The 18,930-nt window shown below is 36.7% G+C and overlaps 1 protein-coding gene across 10 annotated transcripts in view; it reads left to right on the top strand.

The window, feature by feature from the left end:
- The window catches only part of ptprt (protein tyrosine phosphatase receptor type T), a 320,643-nt gene that overhangs the window by 298,235 nt on the left and 3,478 nt on the right, over positions 1-18,930 (top strand). For 9 of the 10 annotated variants that reach the window (XM_065279615.1, XM_065279610.1, XM_065279609.1 and 6 more), the window contains 7 exons: positions 2,779-2,914; positions 7,740-7,889; positions 9,444-9,617; positions 11,700-11,831; positions 13,305-13,430; positions 16,318-16,481; positions 17,958-18,093. In XM_065279615.1, the coding sequence (XP_065135687.1) occupies positions 2,779-2,914; positions 7,740-7,889; positions 9,444-9,617; positions 11,700-11,831; positions 13,305-13,430; positions 16,318-16,481; positions 17,958-18,093 (1,018 nt within the window). The remainder of the gene's footprint in view (positions 1-2,778; positions 2,915-7,739; positions 7,890-9,443; positions 9,618-11,699; positions 11,832-13,304; positions 13,431-16,317; positions 16,482-17,957; positions 18,094-18,930) is intronic. The other variant, XM_065279607.1, reaches the window with a different exon arrangement.

Raw genomic sequence — 18,930 nt, 5'->3', positions numbered from 1 at the left:
GTTGAGGGATTAACTATTCAATAAAAGGCACACCGCAGAACTTTTTGGCCACTAGGGGGTGCTAGACTTGTATTTTCACGTCTAGCGCCCCTAGAGGCCACAAGCGCCGCAGCACTGTTTCAAAGGAAAAGAAGACAACTCTTTAGGTCACAAAGTCTGCGGTGTGCCTTCCAGCATGTCATATGAATATAATTTCATGGGTTTTATTTTTTTCAAACGCCAAAAGATCGTGTAGCTCACGTTTACAAGCCAGATGTAATGGTGGGCGCTTGGTTAAAGTTTATATAAAAAATAAATTTTGCCTTAATGGGGAATCGAACCCGGGTCGCCCATGTCGTAGGTTCACGTTCCAAAAAAACATTTTTTGTTCTTGCACCAGACTTATGCAAGCAATATAACATTACTTTCTAGTCCAAACGCATGACGGCCAAGTCAGCATCGGTCAGGTACTCCTCCTCCTTTAGTTCACGCCAGCGAGAAAATGCTGGACCAATTTTGATCCTCGTCCTTCCTTTTATTCTGTCACTCTCCCGTTTTCTCTTTCTGGTCTCCTCTGACAAAACCCTAGGTTTCTTTTTCTTGTCATTCAACCTGTCATTCAAAAGTATCATTCAACACTTTTAAGTCAATGTACCATCACAAGGGTCTTGAAAATATATTATGAAGGTTAAAAAACTACAAAGTGTCACTTTAAGAGATTTTTTAAGAAAAAATTCCCTGCCAATGATGAGTTTTTCCGGCAATCCGTATTTCCGCTATTATTCAGCAGGTGTTGCTTTTACCCAACTTATAAAACCCAGAAGTATTTCCTTAGGACAAACAGTTCAAACTCTGTGTATGTTATATCACTCTGAATCTGATCTCTATCAAAAATTCCTTCACAAAAATGCAATTATCTCAGCTTTTAGCAAAAAATTTGGTATTTTTGAAAAAACCTACCCATAGTATGATAGTATGAAGGTAGTATGAAACGTTTTTTGTTTGTTTGAAAGTAGAAGGTCTCTTCTTTCATTTGATATATTGTATGTTTACATGTTCAAAAGACGAACATTTTCTGGAAGACTTAAAGCTTTTATGAAAATCATAAAAAATGCTGGCGCTAGCTGGCAAAAAATGCTGGCAGGGAAAGATTTCATTTGATTTCTTTTGTTAGTCTCGCAGAGATCTTGCATGGCTTCAGAAGCGTTATACCACATGTGTTATATGAACTTATATGAACTTACTAATGACATCATAGATGAGTTGTTTTTAATATCTGTATTATTTTTTGTATTATTATTTCCTTGACATGAATGAGATCAAATTGATGAGAGGAAATAGAAAGTTTTGCTTAAGTTTCTTTTATCTCAGATATTAATCCAGAAAAAAAGACCAATCCATCTTACAAATGTCTCAGGGTTTCACAACTCTTGGTGTCATTTTGACTGGGCGCCCACTTTTTGGACAAGTAACAATAGTCCCAAAGCGTCTCCATTTGTAGATAGTTAGCCTAACTGTAGACTGGTGACTTTTTTAATTCTTTGAAATAACTTTGTAACCCTTTCCAGCTTTATGTAATGCAACAATTCTTGATCGTAGCTCCTCTGAAAGCTCTTTTTGGTGATGCATGGCTTACATAAGCGTGTTATTCTTGTGCAAAGCAAACTCCAAAAGTTTAAAGGGTTTTTATCAGTCAAAGTAGCTGTAGTCCACACCTCCAAACGTATTATAATAACAAGACTCCATGTGTGCTAAAACCTGACTCCAATGAGCTTTTTTTAAGGCCATTAACTCAAATGTTCACATACTTTTTCCACAAGCAATATTAGTTTTTTTTGGGTTGTTCTCAATAAAGATATGAAATATCAGATTTTTTTTGTGTTATTGTTTTTTGATACATTATGTTTGACTACGATGAAGATCCGATTACATTTTTTATGATAAATTTATTCAGAAAACTATGAAATCCCAAAAGGTTCACATACTTTTTCCTGCCACTGTATTTAAATATTTGTCTCATTTGTTTCGATTTATATTTCCTAATTTTAGGATAACATCCAAGACTAAGCTGAAACTTAAATGAAACACATTAGAGAACTCCTTATAATCTCCTGAACTATCAAAGAGCAACTTCTGTGCAAAACAATTTTCCTCTGGGAAATTCCTAATGGTAATTTAAGGGATGCTGGTTTGTCTCTATGGATGTGGCAAGGATCTCTCTCTCTCTCTCTCTCTCTCTCTCTCTCTCTCTCTCTCTCTCTCTCTCTCTCTCTCTCTCTCTCTCTCTCTCTCTCTCTCTCTCTCTCTCAGTTGTTTACCAGTTGCACCATTAATCACTGAGAGTGATGGGCAATCTGTAGCTTTGTAGAGTTACTTTGTGTGTTTTTGTGTGTGTGTGTGTGTGTGTGTGTGTGTGTGTGTGTATGTGGGAAGTAGTTTCAGAGTGACGGATAGCACATCTACTGTCCAAATGCTCGCACACAAACACACCTCAGTCTGCCAGAACTGTGTTTTTGTAACACCTATCATTTAAATGCTGGCGAAAACAACAGCCTCAGCCCCATCAGTGTGATGTGTATATGATTAAGCATGCATATTAACACATAATTGTGTTGAGCACTTCTCAAACTTTGAATGTTAACAATGAATTATTTATTAACAGTATTTATTAATTATTAACATCGTTCTCCTTTATGCTTGAAAGCAAAATGAAAATAATGTGTAGACAGCATATCATAGTGCAGTGATGTGTTACAGCATATTAAAGCCGGTGTCATGTTAATATGTTGTCTTCTGCAGTGCCGGGGCCGGTCGAACGGGCTGTTTCATTGCAGTGGATGTTATGCTGGACATGGCAGAGAGTGAAGGTGTGGTGGACATCTTTAACTGCATCAGAGAGTTACGATCACAGAGAGTTAACATGGTTCAGACTGAGGTGAGCAACGCTCTGTTTGCATGCATACTCATGTTGAACTCACAGTTACACTAGTTAATCAGATTCTCACACATATTCAATCTCTTGTTTGTGTATGAGATCATTTATTTACTCGCACACTAACATACTTTCTTCACTGTCTTATTCATTGATTTATGGAACCTTTCACTACCTCCACTACCATTCTTTACGTAGCTTTTCCCACGTTCGTTCACATAGCTATTCATTCATTCATTCATTCACTCATTCATTCATTCATTCATTCATTCACTCATTCATGTATACGTCTGTCCATCTGTCCATTCTATTGCTGGTTGGTTGGTCCGTTCATTCGTCTGTCCTTTCAATCATTCATTCATTAATTCATTCACTTATTCACTCACTTATTCACTCCTTCATACATACGTCTCCCCATCTGTCCGTTCATTTGCTGGTTGGTTGGTTGGTTGGTTGGTTGGTTGGTTAATTCGTCTGTCTTGTCATTCATTCATTCATCCATTCATTCGCTCATTCATACATATGTCTGTTTGCTGGTTGGTTGGTTGGTTCATTAATTTATTCATTAACTCGTTCATGCATACGTCGGTCCATCTGTTCTTTCATTTGGTAGGTTCATTTGTTCGTCTGTCCTTTAATTCATTCATTCATTCATTCATTCACTTGTTCATGCATACGCCTGTCCATCTGTTTGTTCATTTGCTGGTTGGTTGGTTGGTTCATTCATTCATCTGTCCTTTCATTCATTCATTCATTCATGCATATGTCTGTCCATCTGTCCGTTCATTTGCTGGTTGTTGGTTGGTTGGTTGGTTGATTGGTTGGTTCATCTGTTCATTCATTCATTCATTCATGCATATGTCTGTCCATCTTTTCGTTCATTTGCTGGTTGGTTGGTTGGTTGGTTGGTTAATTCGTCTGTCTTTTCATTCATTCATTCATCCATTCATTCACTCATTTATATATATGTCTGTCCATCTGTCAGTTTATTTGCTGGTTGGTTGGTTCATTCATTTATTCATTCACTCATACGTCGGTCCATCTGTTCTTTCATTTGCTAGTTGGTAGGTTCATTCGTTCGTCTGTCCTTTCATTCATTCATTAACTTGTTCATTCATACGTCTGTCCATCTGTCAGTTCATTGGCTGGTTTGTCTGTCCTTTCAATTATTCATTCACTCATTCATTCACTCATTCATACATATGTCTGTCCATCTGTCCGTTTATTTGCTTGTTTGTATGTCCTTTCATTCATTCTTTCACTCATTCATGCATACGTCGGTCCATCTGTTCTTTCATTTGCTGGTTGGTAGGTTCATTCGTTCATCTGTCCTTTCATTCATTCATTCATTAATTCACTTGTTCATGCATACATCTGTCCATCTGTTTGTTCATTTGCTGGTTGGTTGGTTGGATGGTTTGTTCATGCATTCGTCTGTCCTTTCATTCATTCATTCATGCATATGTCTTTCCATCTGTCCGTTCATTTGCTGGTTGGTTGGTTGGTTGGTTGGTTCATCTGTTCATTCATTCATTCACTTGTTCATGCATACATCTGTCCATCTGTTTGTTCATTTGCTGGTTGGTTGGTTGGTTGGTTGGATGGTTGGTTCATTCATTCGTCTGTCATTTCATTCATTCATTCATGCATATGTCTTTCCATCTGTCCGTTCATTTGCTGGTTGGTTGGTTGGTTCATCTGTTCATTCATTCATACGTCTGTCCATCTGTCCGTTCATTTGCTGGTTGGTTGGTTCGTCTGTCCTTTCATTCATTTATTCATTCACTCATTCAAGCATACCTCTGTCCATCTCTCCGTTCATTTGCTGGTTGGTTTGTTCGTCTGTCCTTTTATCGATTCATTCATTCATTCATTCATTCACTCATTCATACATACGTCTGTCCATCAGTCTGTTCATTTGCTGGTTGGTTGATTGGTTCGTTCATTCGTCTGTCCGTAATTTCATTCATTTATTTATTCATTCATTTACTGATTCATATATACGTCTATCCATCTGTCCGTTCATTTGCTGGTTCGTTCGTCTATTCATTCACTCATTCATTCACTCATCCATACATATGTCTGTTCATCTGTCCGTTCATTTGCTGGTTGGTTGGTTGGATCGTTCGTCTGACCTTTCATTCATTTATTCATTAATTCATTCATGCATACGTCTGTCCATTTATCCGTTCATTTGCAGGTTGGTTGGTTCATCCTTTCATTCATTCATTCATTCATTCATTTAGCCAAATATCTTTTTACTACCTGATACATTCACTATTTTTTGTCCACACTCACTCACTCATTCCCACTTGCTCGCTTACACATTTATACACTTACACAATTGCTCACTCACTCACTCACTCACTCACTCACTCACTCACTCACTCACTCACTCACTCACTCACTCACTCACTCACTCACTCACTCACTCACTCACTCACTCACTCACTTGCACAATCCCTCGCTCGCACATACACTCATTCACACTGGCTTGCTCACACACTTACTCTCAACCCCCCCCGCTCGTTCACACATATACTCACCAACTCACTCACTCACACACTCACTCACACACTCACACACACACACACACACACACACACACACAATCCCTCGCTTGCTCACACTTACCCACTCATCCACTCTTACTCACACTCACTGTCACTGACTTACTCACTCACTTACACAATCCCTCAATCACTCTCACTCATCGTTCACACATTCACTCACTCACACAATCCCTTACTCACTTGCACAATCCCTCGCTCACACATACACTCATTCACACTTCACACTTGCTTACAAACTTACTCTCACCTGCTCGCTCGCTCGCTCACCCACTCACTCACTCACCCACACACACAATCCCTCACTCGCTCACTATCAGAACCGATTTTCTCATTCAAAGTTATGCCCCCTTGTGGATTAATAAAAAGAAAAATATAATCAAAGTGTTACAATGTTTTAAAGTGCAACAATGTAACTGTTATGCATTGTTTAAAAGGTTTTATTATTGACTTATTTTATTACATGACATATTACAGCATTGTTAACTCTTTTTAGTCTTCATGTTTTAAATTAATCATTTAATTGTTCTGGTTTAATTTATTTCTGCTAACCATCCATGTGCCAGTGCTTACAAATCACAAATCGACATGCTGCTTCATTCGGTCTATTCTGATCTAACATATTTTTTGCCGTGTGGACAGCGTGCTTTTAAAAGACTAACACTAAACACAACGCTGCTGATAATGGGTTCTGGGAGGCAATTTGTGTCATCCTGTGGCCCCATTCACAGCTAATCCTCCACAGACACAACACAAAGCAATTAATCTTTTAAAAGGCTTTTTCGGCTCCTTTTTGTTCCCGTTCTCAGCCCAAGTGCTCACCGGGTTTTGGAGTAATAGGTACGGGAGGTCAGCTCAGCTTGACTTTAGCTTAGCGTGGATCAAAGGCCCGCATTAACATTCAAACCCTTAAGCCGCAGGCATTGTTGAGTTAAAATATGGATAATTCTGCCGCATATTGAGGCCCGGGCTTTAAGAGAGAGTTTAATATTAGCCGCAGGATGCTGACAATACTTCCAGTGCCCCCTTGATCTCATTTTTAAGGCACATTTGAAGCAGTTTTGGCGATTGCCGCCACACAATTTTAGTGTGAGAAACTGTAAAACATCCCTGAGGCTGAAATTGTGTCTCCATCAGAAAAGTAAGCCTCATGCAATTGTGTTCATACAGGACTCTTATATGAATGTTTTTGAGGGATATCGGCTCTATATTTCCCTCATTACTTCCCATGATTCTGTGCAGTCATTCACAGTTTGAGGTCCGGCTACTGAAATGTACTGTATGTGTTCGTACGTATCTAGATTGCCTGGTTTGAAGATGTTAACAATTTAATCAGGCCTTAATCATTTTTGAGCTTTGATATTGTTTTTAATGATAAATTTGGCTCTAAAAAGCCTAGGAGAGAAATTCTTATGTGACCTAAGATTAAATTGGTGTGTTTATCTTAATATGAAACATTTAATAGGCGATAATATCAGGTTTGGGCTGTGAATGTATTATAACATTAACCTTATTTGATTAACTAAAATACAAAGATCATGTATTCAACATAGTAACTACAGTAAAGGCATCATAGTGTAGTATTGTAGTATGGTTACTGTGGTGGATTGATACAAAACAATAAATAATTCTTGCAGAGCCTCTCATCCAATCAGATTTGAGGACTGTTACTGTGTAGGCTATATAATATATATATATAGCCAATACACTGTAAAAATTATATCATATCAACATATATTTTTATGTTACTTTAAAGGTGCAGTGTGTACATTTTAGCAGCATCTAGTGGCGAGGTTGCGAATTGCAACCAACAGCTCAGTCCACTGCTCACCCCTCGCTTTTGAAACACGGGGAAGCTATGATAGCCGCCACTGGACAAACATGTCATCGTCGGAGACAACTTAGTAAAAGAAAATTTCCGTTAAGGGCTTCTGTAAAAACATGGCGCCCCAAAATGGCGACTTTCATGTAAGGGGACCCTCGGTGTATGTAGATAAAACATCTCATTCTAAGGTAATAAACACATAACGGTTCATTATGAAAGGTCTTTATAAACCCCTGATAATATAGTTTTGAATATTATTTTGCATTTCTGTCAAGAAATCCTTTTAAAAATTACACACTGCACCTTTACCTCTTTCCCTACCAGTGTTTTAATTTTTTTAAGTTTTAGTTTTACCTTCTGATATCACCACTGTACCATAGTACCTCCGCAGTAAATTGTGAGGAGTTATTTATGTCTCTCTTTCTCTGTGCAGGAGCAGTATGTGTTTGTGCATGATGCTATCTTGGAAGCGTGTTTGTGTGGGAACACAGCGATCCCAGTGTGTGATTTTCGAGCCATCTACTACAACATCAGCAGACTGGACCCTCAGACCAACTCCAGTCAGATCAAAGATGAGTTTCAGGTGAGACATCTAAAGAAACGTATACGTAACATGGTAACAGCCATGTGCCTTAAAGGGGACATATCATGAAAATCTGACTTTTTCTATGTTTAAGTGCTATAATTGGGTCCCCAGTGTTTCTATCAACCTAGAAAATGTAAAAAAGATCAACCCAGTAACTTAGTTTTCATAAACCATTCTCTGCAAGCATGTGAAAACAAATAGTTCATTGAAATTTGGCTCCCCTTGTGATGTCAGAAGGGGATAATAGCGCCCCTTAATCTGCACTATCCAACAACGCCACGGCCATTTAGTGCAGCTCATTTGCATTTAAAAAGGACAAACATTTTTGCGTACACCTACAAAGTGTCAATTTTAATATGGTATAATAAATTATCTATATGGTATTTTGAGCTAAAACTTCACATATGTACTCTGGAGACACCAAAGATTTTTTTGACATCTTAAAAAGGTCTTGTGAAATGTCCCCTTTAACTCAATCTTTAAGCTTGGGTGATTAAATATTTCTTCATAGACGATGTGGCAAATACAGAGCTGTACAATTTGGGTTGATGATCGTACTGAAATGCGACCCTAAATGTCGGCTAAAGTAAATGTAATGAATTCAAATCCTTACTGTGGCGTTTCAAAGCACAATTTAAGACAATGTTGAGATCCCTTAGAGGAGACATGTAAGATTACGGGGGTCTGTTCTCCAATATATGAAAAAAATATCATCCATTTACTCTCCATTAAATCTCATTAGTCTCGCAGAAACAATCAGGATATTAAATAGATCTCAATCGTGATTTCTCGTCCCTATGGGCGTGTTTTTTTTTTTTTTGATCAGCGCGATACATGCCCGGCCCACATAGAGATTCATTCAATCCTCCAAGGTTTTTTTTTTGAGATTGGCAGAATTATATTATGTCTGAAGATCCTGCAGCTATTCCTAACATCTTTATCAATCTCTCACTAGGTTCATGTGCGATTCCATCGCCGTTTTTCTTAAGTTTAAATTTTTTTTTAAACAAATCAATCGGCAAAGCCGAGCAGCTCCCATAATGCATTTAGATGAGGCGGGTGAGTACAGACCCTGTGACTCAGACTTCGAGGGTAAAAATGCTTTTTTACGAGCCACTGGCAAGCTGCTGGGTCTCATAATGTCCGTAGCTGAGCTATTTCCTTTCATTGTGCCTTTATGTTTTGTATTCCCTGTGAAATGAGCGAGTCTCTGCCGTCTGAAGAAGAGCAACGCTTTAAGATCTGTGAGGTGTCTCATAAAATATGATGAATATTTTTCTATCTTTCCTCCCAGATCTTTCATTTTCTATCTAGTGCAGTATCCCTCTATCTTGTAAACGATTTTTCACTGTCGTTCTCTCTCTCTTTGTGTCTCGCTCACTCCATCTCACTGTTATTCAGTCTGTCTTATACATAAGTAATGACTGACCTTCAGTTTAGGAAAATATTTGCGGTTGAACTAGTAGCGCGAGCGGAATTGGTTTAATTTTTTTTCCCTCGAGCAAGACCAACCCATCGAACAGTTGTGATGATATGCGTCTCTTTTTTCAGACTCTGAATATAGTGACCCCTCGTGTTCGCCCGGAGGACTGCAGCGTGGGCCTCCTACCGCGCAACCACGATAAAAACCGCAGCATGGACGTCCTCGCGGTGGATCGCTGCCTGCCTTTTCTCATCTCGGTGGACGGCGAGTCAAGCAATTACATAAACGCAGCACTAATGGATGTAAGTTTTAGCGATACCTTCCTAGAAAACATGTAATGTACAAAAAATTTAAATGTTTGAATGCGCTCAACCACAAATAAGATTTAAGAATAACAGCGGATGGATGAGAACACCTGAGAGATAACAACCTTATACAATGATACAGTCCATAACAGTACAAGATCAGATCGTATCTCTGTAATCTCTACGCAGTGATCATAATCACACTCGTGTCATCTTCTTGTGACATCAGGCATGCACTACAAATGAAAAACAACGCAACAGATCAGAGATTAGAATCAAACAGTGGTGGACGAATTACACAAATCATGTACTTGAGTAAAAGTAAAGATACCCAGGGTAAAATTTTACTCAAGTTAAAGTAGAAGTACTTGCTTAAAATTTTTACTTGAGTAAAAGTACAAAAGTATCTGCCTTAAAATGTACTTAAGTACAAAAGTACTGTGATTTATTATGTCTGTATCAAATTGTCACGAAACTCAAATTATGTGAAAAAACTCTCTTGGCTCACTAATCTATTAATAGAAGGACATTAATTATTCAGACACTGATGTCTATTAAAATTATCATAAGCCTAAAACCTTAAAGCCAAACAATTCCTTTAGCACCAAATGAAATAACAGGTTCTGAGAGCAGTAAGTCTCATTTCAAGATTTATTTGTTAAATAATTTAACAGTTTAAGTGTAGTAAAAACTTGAATTAAGCACAGGTTCACAGGAGTTTTCTTTTACTATCTGGAGACTGATGGAGCCTCCTCACTTTCCAGGTTTCTTTTCCTTGATGATGTTACAGTAACATACCTTTTAATGTTGGCTACCATGCTTTCTCTGCAAAAGAAAAGATTCAGACATTAAATACATATCTAGAAACCAGTCTCCCTTCCTTTGGCAAATACATTAAGCCTTACAGAATATAATTTAAGAAACATTGAATGTGCTTTAGCATGTCATATGTATATTGTAATACATAAATAAATGTATTAATATATTTGGAAAATATTAGTTACAATATGTAGTATAAGGACCACTCCAATCCACCTGCCTGTTTTAGCAAAATACACTGCATGGCTAGTCAAAATGTCATTTATATTCTAAAACAGTGTTGATAGCGATTGATTGTCATTTCACAATAACACAGCACTAACTATACGGCTAAAAATAGCTCCAGCCTGCATAGCTAACTTACTTAAAATTCATTCATGATAACATCGTATATATTTTAACTACACAATGAAACAGTTTTCTGCAAGCTACTGTTAAGATTGCTCCTTTAAAAATATAACCAGAATAAAAATGGCTTACCTCTACGCGTTTCCTTAGATTTGAAGGAGTATTCTTGTAAAAAGAAATAGCACAGTTTCGAGGCAGGCTGAGAAGACACGAAGGACTCGTTCTTCTATTTCAAGGACTTAAAAAACTCGCGTAAATAAGGCCATTGTTGATGTGGCGGGTCAAGTCATTTCCTCCGTTGTTTTTAAGTGCAGTTTTATTCTCCAAACGATACACTGGCTGGCTGCGCACTCGCTTAGCTTTCGTGAACCAGCGCGGCAACCAAAACAAGTTCAAAAGCGCATGCTGTACCCTGATTGGTGGTTTGATGCATCACGTGTGCGTTTTTTTTTTTTTTTTTTTTTTTTTTGCAGCTTTATTTTATCCAGTTAAGTTTTTATCCACTGATAAATAAAAAGGAACGACCAAATTTTCAAAATGTAGTAGAGTAAAAAGTAAGATATTTGACTTTAAAATGTAGTAAAGTAAAAGTAAAAGTCTCCCAAAATAAAAGTACTTGAGTAAAGTACAGATACGCCAAAAAACTACTTAAGTACAGTAACGAATTACATTTACTTCGTTACTGTCCACCACTGGAATCAAACATTATAAATTGCCAGTGATGATGTAAGAAACACTAGCGGTAATGTTTATGTGTTGATTCAGAGAGACCCTTAGGACTTATTGCCCCCTGACAAGATCATCACCGTAATTCAGTTCAGCATAGACAAGCATGTGCAAAATCAGCACAATGTTTCGATGCATCAGGTCGAGCGAGGCTTACATGTTAACATGTTTTCTTATCGATCCTAGAGCCACAAACAGCCAGCGGCCTTCATTGTAACGCAGCATCCGCTTCCCAACACAGTGGCAGATTTTTGGAGGCTGGTGTTCGACTACAATTGCTCCTCTATCGTGATGCTGAATGAAATGGATGCGGGGCAGGTATGTGGTACTACTTGACCTTCACCTCTATTAGCCAACTATTATCTATTGGAATTTCGTTATGTTGTGATTTATTTTCCTGGTAGTGTTTTATTGATTTTTTAAAATAGATGAGCTGAATCCAAAATGTGATCCAAAAGCAAAAAAAGAAAAGGATTTATCTACTAAATTGTTTGAAAAGCAATTTTTTTGGGATTTTCACAATAGTTTCACAAAATGCCTTTCAGGAAAATTTTCTTCTAAAAATATATAAACATACAAATATATCAAATGAAAGAACAGACCCTCTGCTTTCAAACAAACAATAAACAAACATAACGGGAAAAAAGTTTCATCTATATATTTTTTCTGCTTATAAACTCTTAAATATGGGTATTTTTCTTTACTTTTTTTTTTTGCAAAAAACTTAAATAATTGCATTTTTGTGAAGGAATTTTGTTAGAAATCAGATTCAGAATGATAATAAAACATACACAGGGTTTAAAATTAGGAAATAACATTTTGGCTTCAGTTTTTTCATAAATTGGGTTAGCCATCTAGTGGATAATCGCAAGAATTGCAGATTAACATAAACATGAATTGACACATTTTTTTATGCAAATGTTTTCTCTTAATTGACGAGATAACTCGTCAATGGCGGGGAAAGAGTTAAACACAATATTATTTTTATTTAAAAAAATTTAGTTTTTTATACAGATGGTCCAATACAGTGTACTGTATTTGTTTCATCCCCCCCCCCAACTGTTTGCCAATGTTCTTAAAGGTATAGGTCACCCAAAAATAACATACCCCATTGATTTACTCTCCCTCAAGCCATCCTTGATGGATAAGATTAGCTTTTTTAGAAAAACATAATCAGAGTTATATAAAAAAATGTCCTGGCTGTTCCAAGCTTTATAATGGTTGTAAATGGTGCTTTTGATTTGAAGCCCAAAAAAGTCAGTCTATCCTTCAGAGAAGTAATCCACATGGCTTCAGAGGGTTAATAAAGGCCCTCTGAGCGCAATCGATGTGATTTTGTAAAAAAAAAATATTAAAAAGTTTACTAGCTTCTGTTAACAACTGATTCACACTCACGATGGAGTATGTTTCCAGCATGTGATGTAGGACATTAAAAATGCACTCTTGTTGGAAAGTATTTTTCTTAAAAAAAAAAAAAAAACATTGATTGCCCTCAGCAGGTCTTTATTATCCCCCTGAAGCCGTGTGGATTGTTTCTGTAAGGGATGGATGGACTTATTTGGGTTTGAAATTAAAAGCACCATTTACTACCATTATAAAGCTTGGAACAGCCAGGACATTTTTTAACATAACTCCAATTGTGTTCATCTGAAAAAAGATAATTGTATACATCGATGATGGCTTAAGGGTGAGTAAATCATGGGGTAATTTACATTTTTTGGTGAACTATTCCTTTAAGTTCCTTTCTATGTGATTTGTACTTATTTGTTATAACTCTTGCCGTCTCTACAGCTCTGCATGCAGTACTGGCCTGAGAAAGGTTCATGCTGCTACGGTCCCATTCAAGTGGAGTTCATCTCAGCCGACATCGATGAAGATATTATCAATCGCATCTTCAGAATCTGTAACATGGCACGGGTGAGTGTGGCCAGATTGCATCTTACAGAAAATTCTGGAAAAAAACTGCATCTCAAGAGCTATAAGCTCACTTAAGTAACTTTAATTTGCATTACTCGTAATATCAATGACTCAACCGCAGCTCAGATTACGACCCGAGTTAGTGAAGCGAGAAATTACGATAAGTCGGCCACCACTATAAAACCATTATTGCATCACTCAGCACATCTCATGTGTATTTAAACTTTATGTGTTTTCCTTGCAACAACTGCTCATAATCACATAAACATTTGCAGAGCTCATCTATACATTCAATTTTGCATGCAACGTTGTCAAATGTTTCCTTATTGCCATGTAAGCTGGCATAGCTGTATACATTAGCATTCATTACCGGAGCTTCTCCGTGTGTTTCTAAGGGTGTGGAGCGTTATACGAACACTCATCTCTCACTATCTTCTCTTCTTCCCCGATTTTCTTAACTGCTGGTGACAAGCGGCGTTTACCGGTTAGCTAATCAGGGTCGGTGCGACATTGCGGCGCAAAATAAATAAGTGCCACAGCAGCACACATTTGGAGTGAAATGGCTCCACCGATGGCAAATTGCAAGTAATACGGTCCTCATTTCGTCGATTCGGTCTGACTGCTGTATCAAGCAGACGACTATGTTTGGTTTCGCTTGTCTTTGTGTCATTTTATTTTATTTTTTGTTTTTTAATTCGACGGTGTGAATGTTAACCCAAAACAGAACTCATGCCTGCATCCCCGAAGATTTTATTGCTGCAGGTTGCTCTCATTTAAGACTCAAATTTGTCTCAGATGTTTCTCGTGGAATTCAAGGGATGATGATCAATATCTTGTTTTTTTTTTGTAAAAAATATCTAAAAATTCTTAAATTAAGATGTATTTTCTAGATGAGCAAAATGACCTAAGAAAATAAGTCAAGTTTTAGGACAAAAATATCAAATTTAAGTGAATTTGTGGATTAAATCAGTGGTTCCCAAACTTTTTCAGCGTGTGGCCCCCCTTGTGTACGGTGCGTTCCTTCGCGGCCCCCCAAAGAAAATTTGTGACAAAAAACTGTTCTAAAACTCAACATTTTAATAAAAAAAACCATTAAATTATACAAAAAAGTAATGCTTTTGGTTAGTAGCCTTATTTTTTACACAGAATTCATGATAAATTAATGTATTTCATAAAATGTCATAAAACTGGGGCCCCCCTGGCACCATCTCGCGGCCCCCCTGGGGGCCCCGGCCCCCAGTTTGAAAACCACTGGATTAAATAAGCAAAAAATCTGCCAATGGGGTAAGCAAAACAATCTTGAACTTTTTTCTTGAACACTTAATTGAAGAAAAATTCAAGAAAAATTTGCTTACCCCATTGGCAGATTATTAATTTTTTTGCTTGTTTTATCCAAAAATTCACATAAATTTGATACATTTTGTCTTAAAAACTAGACTTATTTTTTGGGTCATTTTGCTCATCAAGAAAATACATCCTAATTTAAGAATTTTTCAATATTTATACTGAAAACAAGAGAAAAATACTAAGTAAGTGAGTCATTTTTAAGTGTTTTCCTACACTGCAAAAAAAAAAATGATTTTCAAGAAAACAAATTCTTAGTATTTTTGTCGTTTTCAGTAAAAATGTCAAAAAAATCTTAAATAAAGATGTTTTTTCTTGATGAACAAAACGACCCAAGAAAATAAGTCTAGTTTTTAAACAAAAAAAATCAAATTTAAGTGATTTTGTGCATAAAAAATCTGCAAATGGGGTAAGCTAATTTTTCTTGAATTATTCTTGAATTTAGTGTTTAAGAAAAATGTTCAAGATTTTTTTGCTTACCCCATTGGCATATTTTTTTTGCTTGTTTTATGCACAAAATCACTTAAATTTAAAGTGTTTTCCTACACTGCAAAAAATTAAAGAAAAAAAATCTTAGTATTTTTGTCTTGTTTTCAGTAAAAATGTCAAAAAAATTCTTAAATTAAGATGTTTTTTTTAAGAAAATAAGTTAGTTTTTAAAACAAAAATATCAAATTTAAGTGATTTTGTGCATAAAAAAGCAAAAAAAATCTGCCAATGGGATAAGCTAATTTTTCTTGAATTTTCTTGAATTTAGTGTTTAAGACAAATGTTCAAGATTTTTTTGCTTACCCCATTGGCAGATTTTTTTGTTTGTTTGTTTTGAGCACAAAATAAATTTGATATTTTTGGTGCTATAAACTAGACTAGTCTTGGGTCATTTTGCTCATCAATAAAAAGCATCTTAATTTAAGAATTTGTAGACATTTTTATTGAAATCAAGACAAAAATACTAAGAATTTTTTTCTTGAAAGTCATTTTTTACAGTGTACACGCAAGTTACGTACACGTTTCTTCTTCTTTTTTCATTGGCGGATGTTGTTTCAATGATTTGTTACAGATATACTGCCACCTGCTTTACCGGAGGTGAATGTACTGTAGCAAACATCAAATACGGACAGTGGATTTTTTTTATAGATAAACTAAAAATACGGGAAATGATTTAAAAGGGATGATGGCGGGAAAGAATGGGAAAATATGGGAGAATCCTGGGAGGGTTGACAGGTATGCAGCAGACACAAATGGGACAATTGTTAAGATACTGTAAGAATTTTGGCCTGTAGATAATTTGGTCTTGAGAAATGTTTGCGATCCTGACTTTTGACTGCTAACTTTGTTGCAGTAGTTTGAGACCTTGCTGAGATCTCTTTTTTTATTGTAAAGTATGCATGCATGATATTAGTTCTGTTGACTTTTATTGCTGTCTAAAAGTTACAGTTGAGATTCATTTGATATATTATTAAGATTTGTTGACTGTAAAACATGACATCACACAAATGTTTATGAATAAAGATGTTTCATGTTTCTCCTGCTCTGTTTCTAGCCTCAAGACGGATACCGACTGGTCCAGCATTTCCAGTTCATTGGTTGGCCAGCATACAGAGACACACCGCTGTCCAAGCGCTCCATACTGCAGCTGGTCAGACGATTGGCCAAGTGGCAGGAGCAGTATGACGGAGGAGACGGACGCACGGTGGTCCACTGCCTGTAAGAGAAACTTCCAGCAACATAGTTTTTCAGTACGAGGAATGTTGTGAAGTTAATTATGCAAATATTCAAAAGTTTACAGCCATTACCTAATTTTGACAGCCTTCCATGTGTTTATTTCATTGCATATAAATCTATAAAAAATAAGAATCCAGATTAAAACTCCAGGAATGAAATGACTGAAGGATAAAAGCATACAGCCTTTGAACCAAGGACAATCTTATCAATGTCACAAATTTAAGACACACAAAGATCTGACAACTCTATTACCTTCCCTTCATTGTCAAAACGTTGAAAACAGGTGCAGAGCTATTTCAAAATGTCATTCTTGTGAAATAGCGGTGATATTCTGCAAACTAAATATTCACTTTGAAGACAGTTTCTTGTAGCGTTCACATTTAAAACTGTTCAATAATAAAAGGAGCAAAATTAATGTACTGAATACCATTGGTACAAAATAACTAGTTTAGACCAGAATAAATGTCCATTAGCACTGGTTTGGTGCTGGTCTAGCTGGTAATAATTAATTGTACTGATACTGATTACTGGTAATTGCTATCACAAACACAAGGTATGATGCTATGTTAATGCCACGGTACATGAATATGGAAGCCATATAGTACCATAGTATATTGTTGTATCATGGTACCAAGGGCTTTTTTAGGGGTCAAAACAGAGAAAATACAACCCTAGTGCCCTTACTTGATTTATTTAGCATATCCCTAACTCAGCTCTAGACGTGATGGTTGGAGGGTGTTTGGTGTTGTAATAGGTATGACTTGAATTTTAAACACGGTATAATATGATAACCAGATAGGGAAAATGACACTTTGTGTGAACGCCTGTAGTTTTGATAGGTGGGTAGGTTGTAACTGTGCACGTTTTGAACCAAATATTTCGATTTAAAAGCAACTGACTTAAATTAAAGAGCTTTTGCTCGTGTTTTGCTTCTTTTTAATAAACCAAATGCAGACATGACCAAAGGTTTAAGTCATCAGCAAGTTTTTAATAGTTAAATCTGTAACTTTTGTTCTTCTAAGATTCAAATAAATAAAGTGTGCAACTACTCCCCAGGGTCTTTCATTGTTTAAAAAAACAGATATTTGTTAAAGCAGGGGTTCCCTTTTGAGGGAACTTCACACTGCGTCAGAGAACGTGACGGCGTCTGAGTTTCTATATCAAATTCAACCAATGGTTGACGTCACCAGAGAGCAAAAATAAGGTGAAAAGGAACACCCACTTTATGGCATATGCCAAAGGGGGTGTACAGATACGCCGGAAGTATGGCAAGGGAGACGCAGCGTCTCGTTCCCTTCTCAGGGAACAAGGGTTTTTTTGTTAAAAAACAAAAAGATCTGCAATAATTCCATGTATTTTTCATAATGATTCATTATTAGAGCTGCTTTGTAAAAATGCAAAATTGTATTAGTAAAGTGATTTTAAATTGTAAAGTGATGAGATGTTTTATCTCTTTAGGACTGGTGGTGGACGCAGTGGGACATTCTGTGCCATCTGTAGTATCTGTGAGATGATCCAGCAGCAAAACATTGTGGACGTCTTTCACACGGTAAAGACGCTGAGAAACAACAAAGCCAACATGGTGGAGACGATGGTAAGTTCTACTCATGTACTCTACATGAAAACTAATCTGAAATATTGTGAGTACTGCCCTTAAATATAAAGCTCGTTAAATATACATTTCTCAACCTAATCCCATGGGATTTCACACACAGTTTATGAGATGGCTAATTCATATAATTCAAAAAAAATATGATTATTAGAACTAATTTAATAATGATAACTCACCCCTAGTCTCGCATAGCCATACTGAAGGTCTGGGAACCATGGCCACTTTGATGGCTAAGAGGCCATATGACTGACACGTAAAGCAACCAATTACGTTTCGCTTTGTGCTGCGTCATGTTAAGGGGCATGGAGAATTTGCCACAACAATATATCGGTGTACATCCATCCTTCACAAACGTCTCTAAAGTTTATTACAATTTAAAACACATTCTCACATACTTTTAAAAATGCACTGTGTATTCAACCTTAATAAAGCATATTGTCACCGATGTAAATGCGACAGCTTTCTTCATCGATCAGCTGGCTTTGTGTTGTTTCTGGGGTGGGCCGTTAAAGATCGCAACACACACGTTTCCCTGAAATCCTGTTTAATTCAACCAACCAGAGGACGATTTAGAATCTGCTATATTTTTCCAGAAAAGTGTTCATATGGATCAGACATTCAGCTAATGGTCCGTGGGTGTAACGACTGAAGCTACTTCACCCTTAACCTTACCCCTTAACCTAAACGTTGTACAGAAGCAAAAGCAAATTGTCCAAAAATGAACGAAGTTAGTCATACAAATTAATATGAATTATACCCTTGGAAAATACATAAAGTACGAATTGCAATGAGATTGTGTTGGATCTCTTACACATGCCA

Source organism: Paramisgurnus dabryanus, chromosome 7 (genome assembly GCF_030506205.2).
Source record: "Paramisgurnus dabryanus chromosome 7, PD_genome_1.1, whole genome shotgun sequence".
NCBI classification, from domain to species: domain Eukaryota; kingdom Metazoa; phylum Chordata; class Actinopteri; order Cypriniformes; family Cobitidae; genus Paramisgurnus; species Paramisgurnus dabryanus.
This window is presented reverse-complemented; position numbering and strand designations above follow the sequence as displayed.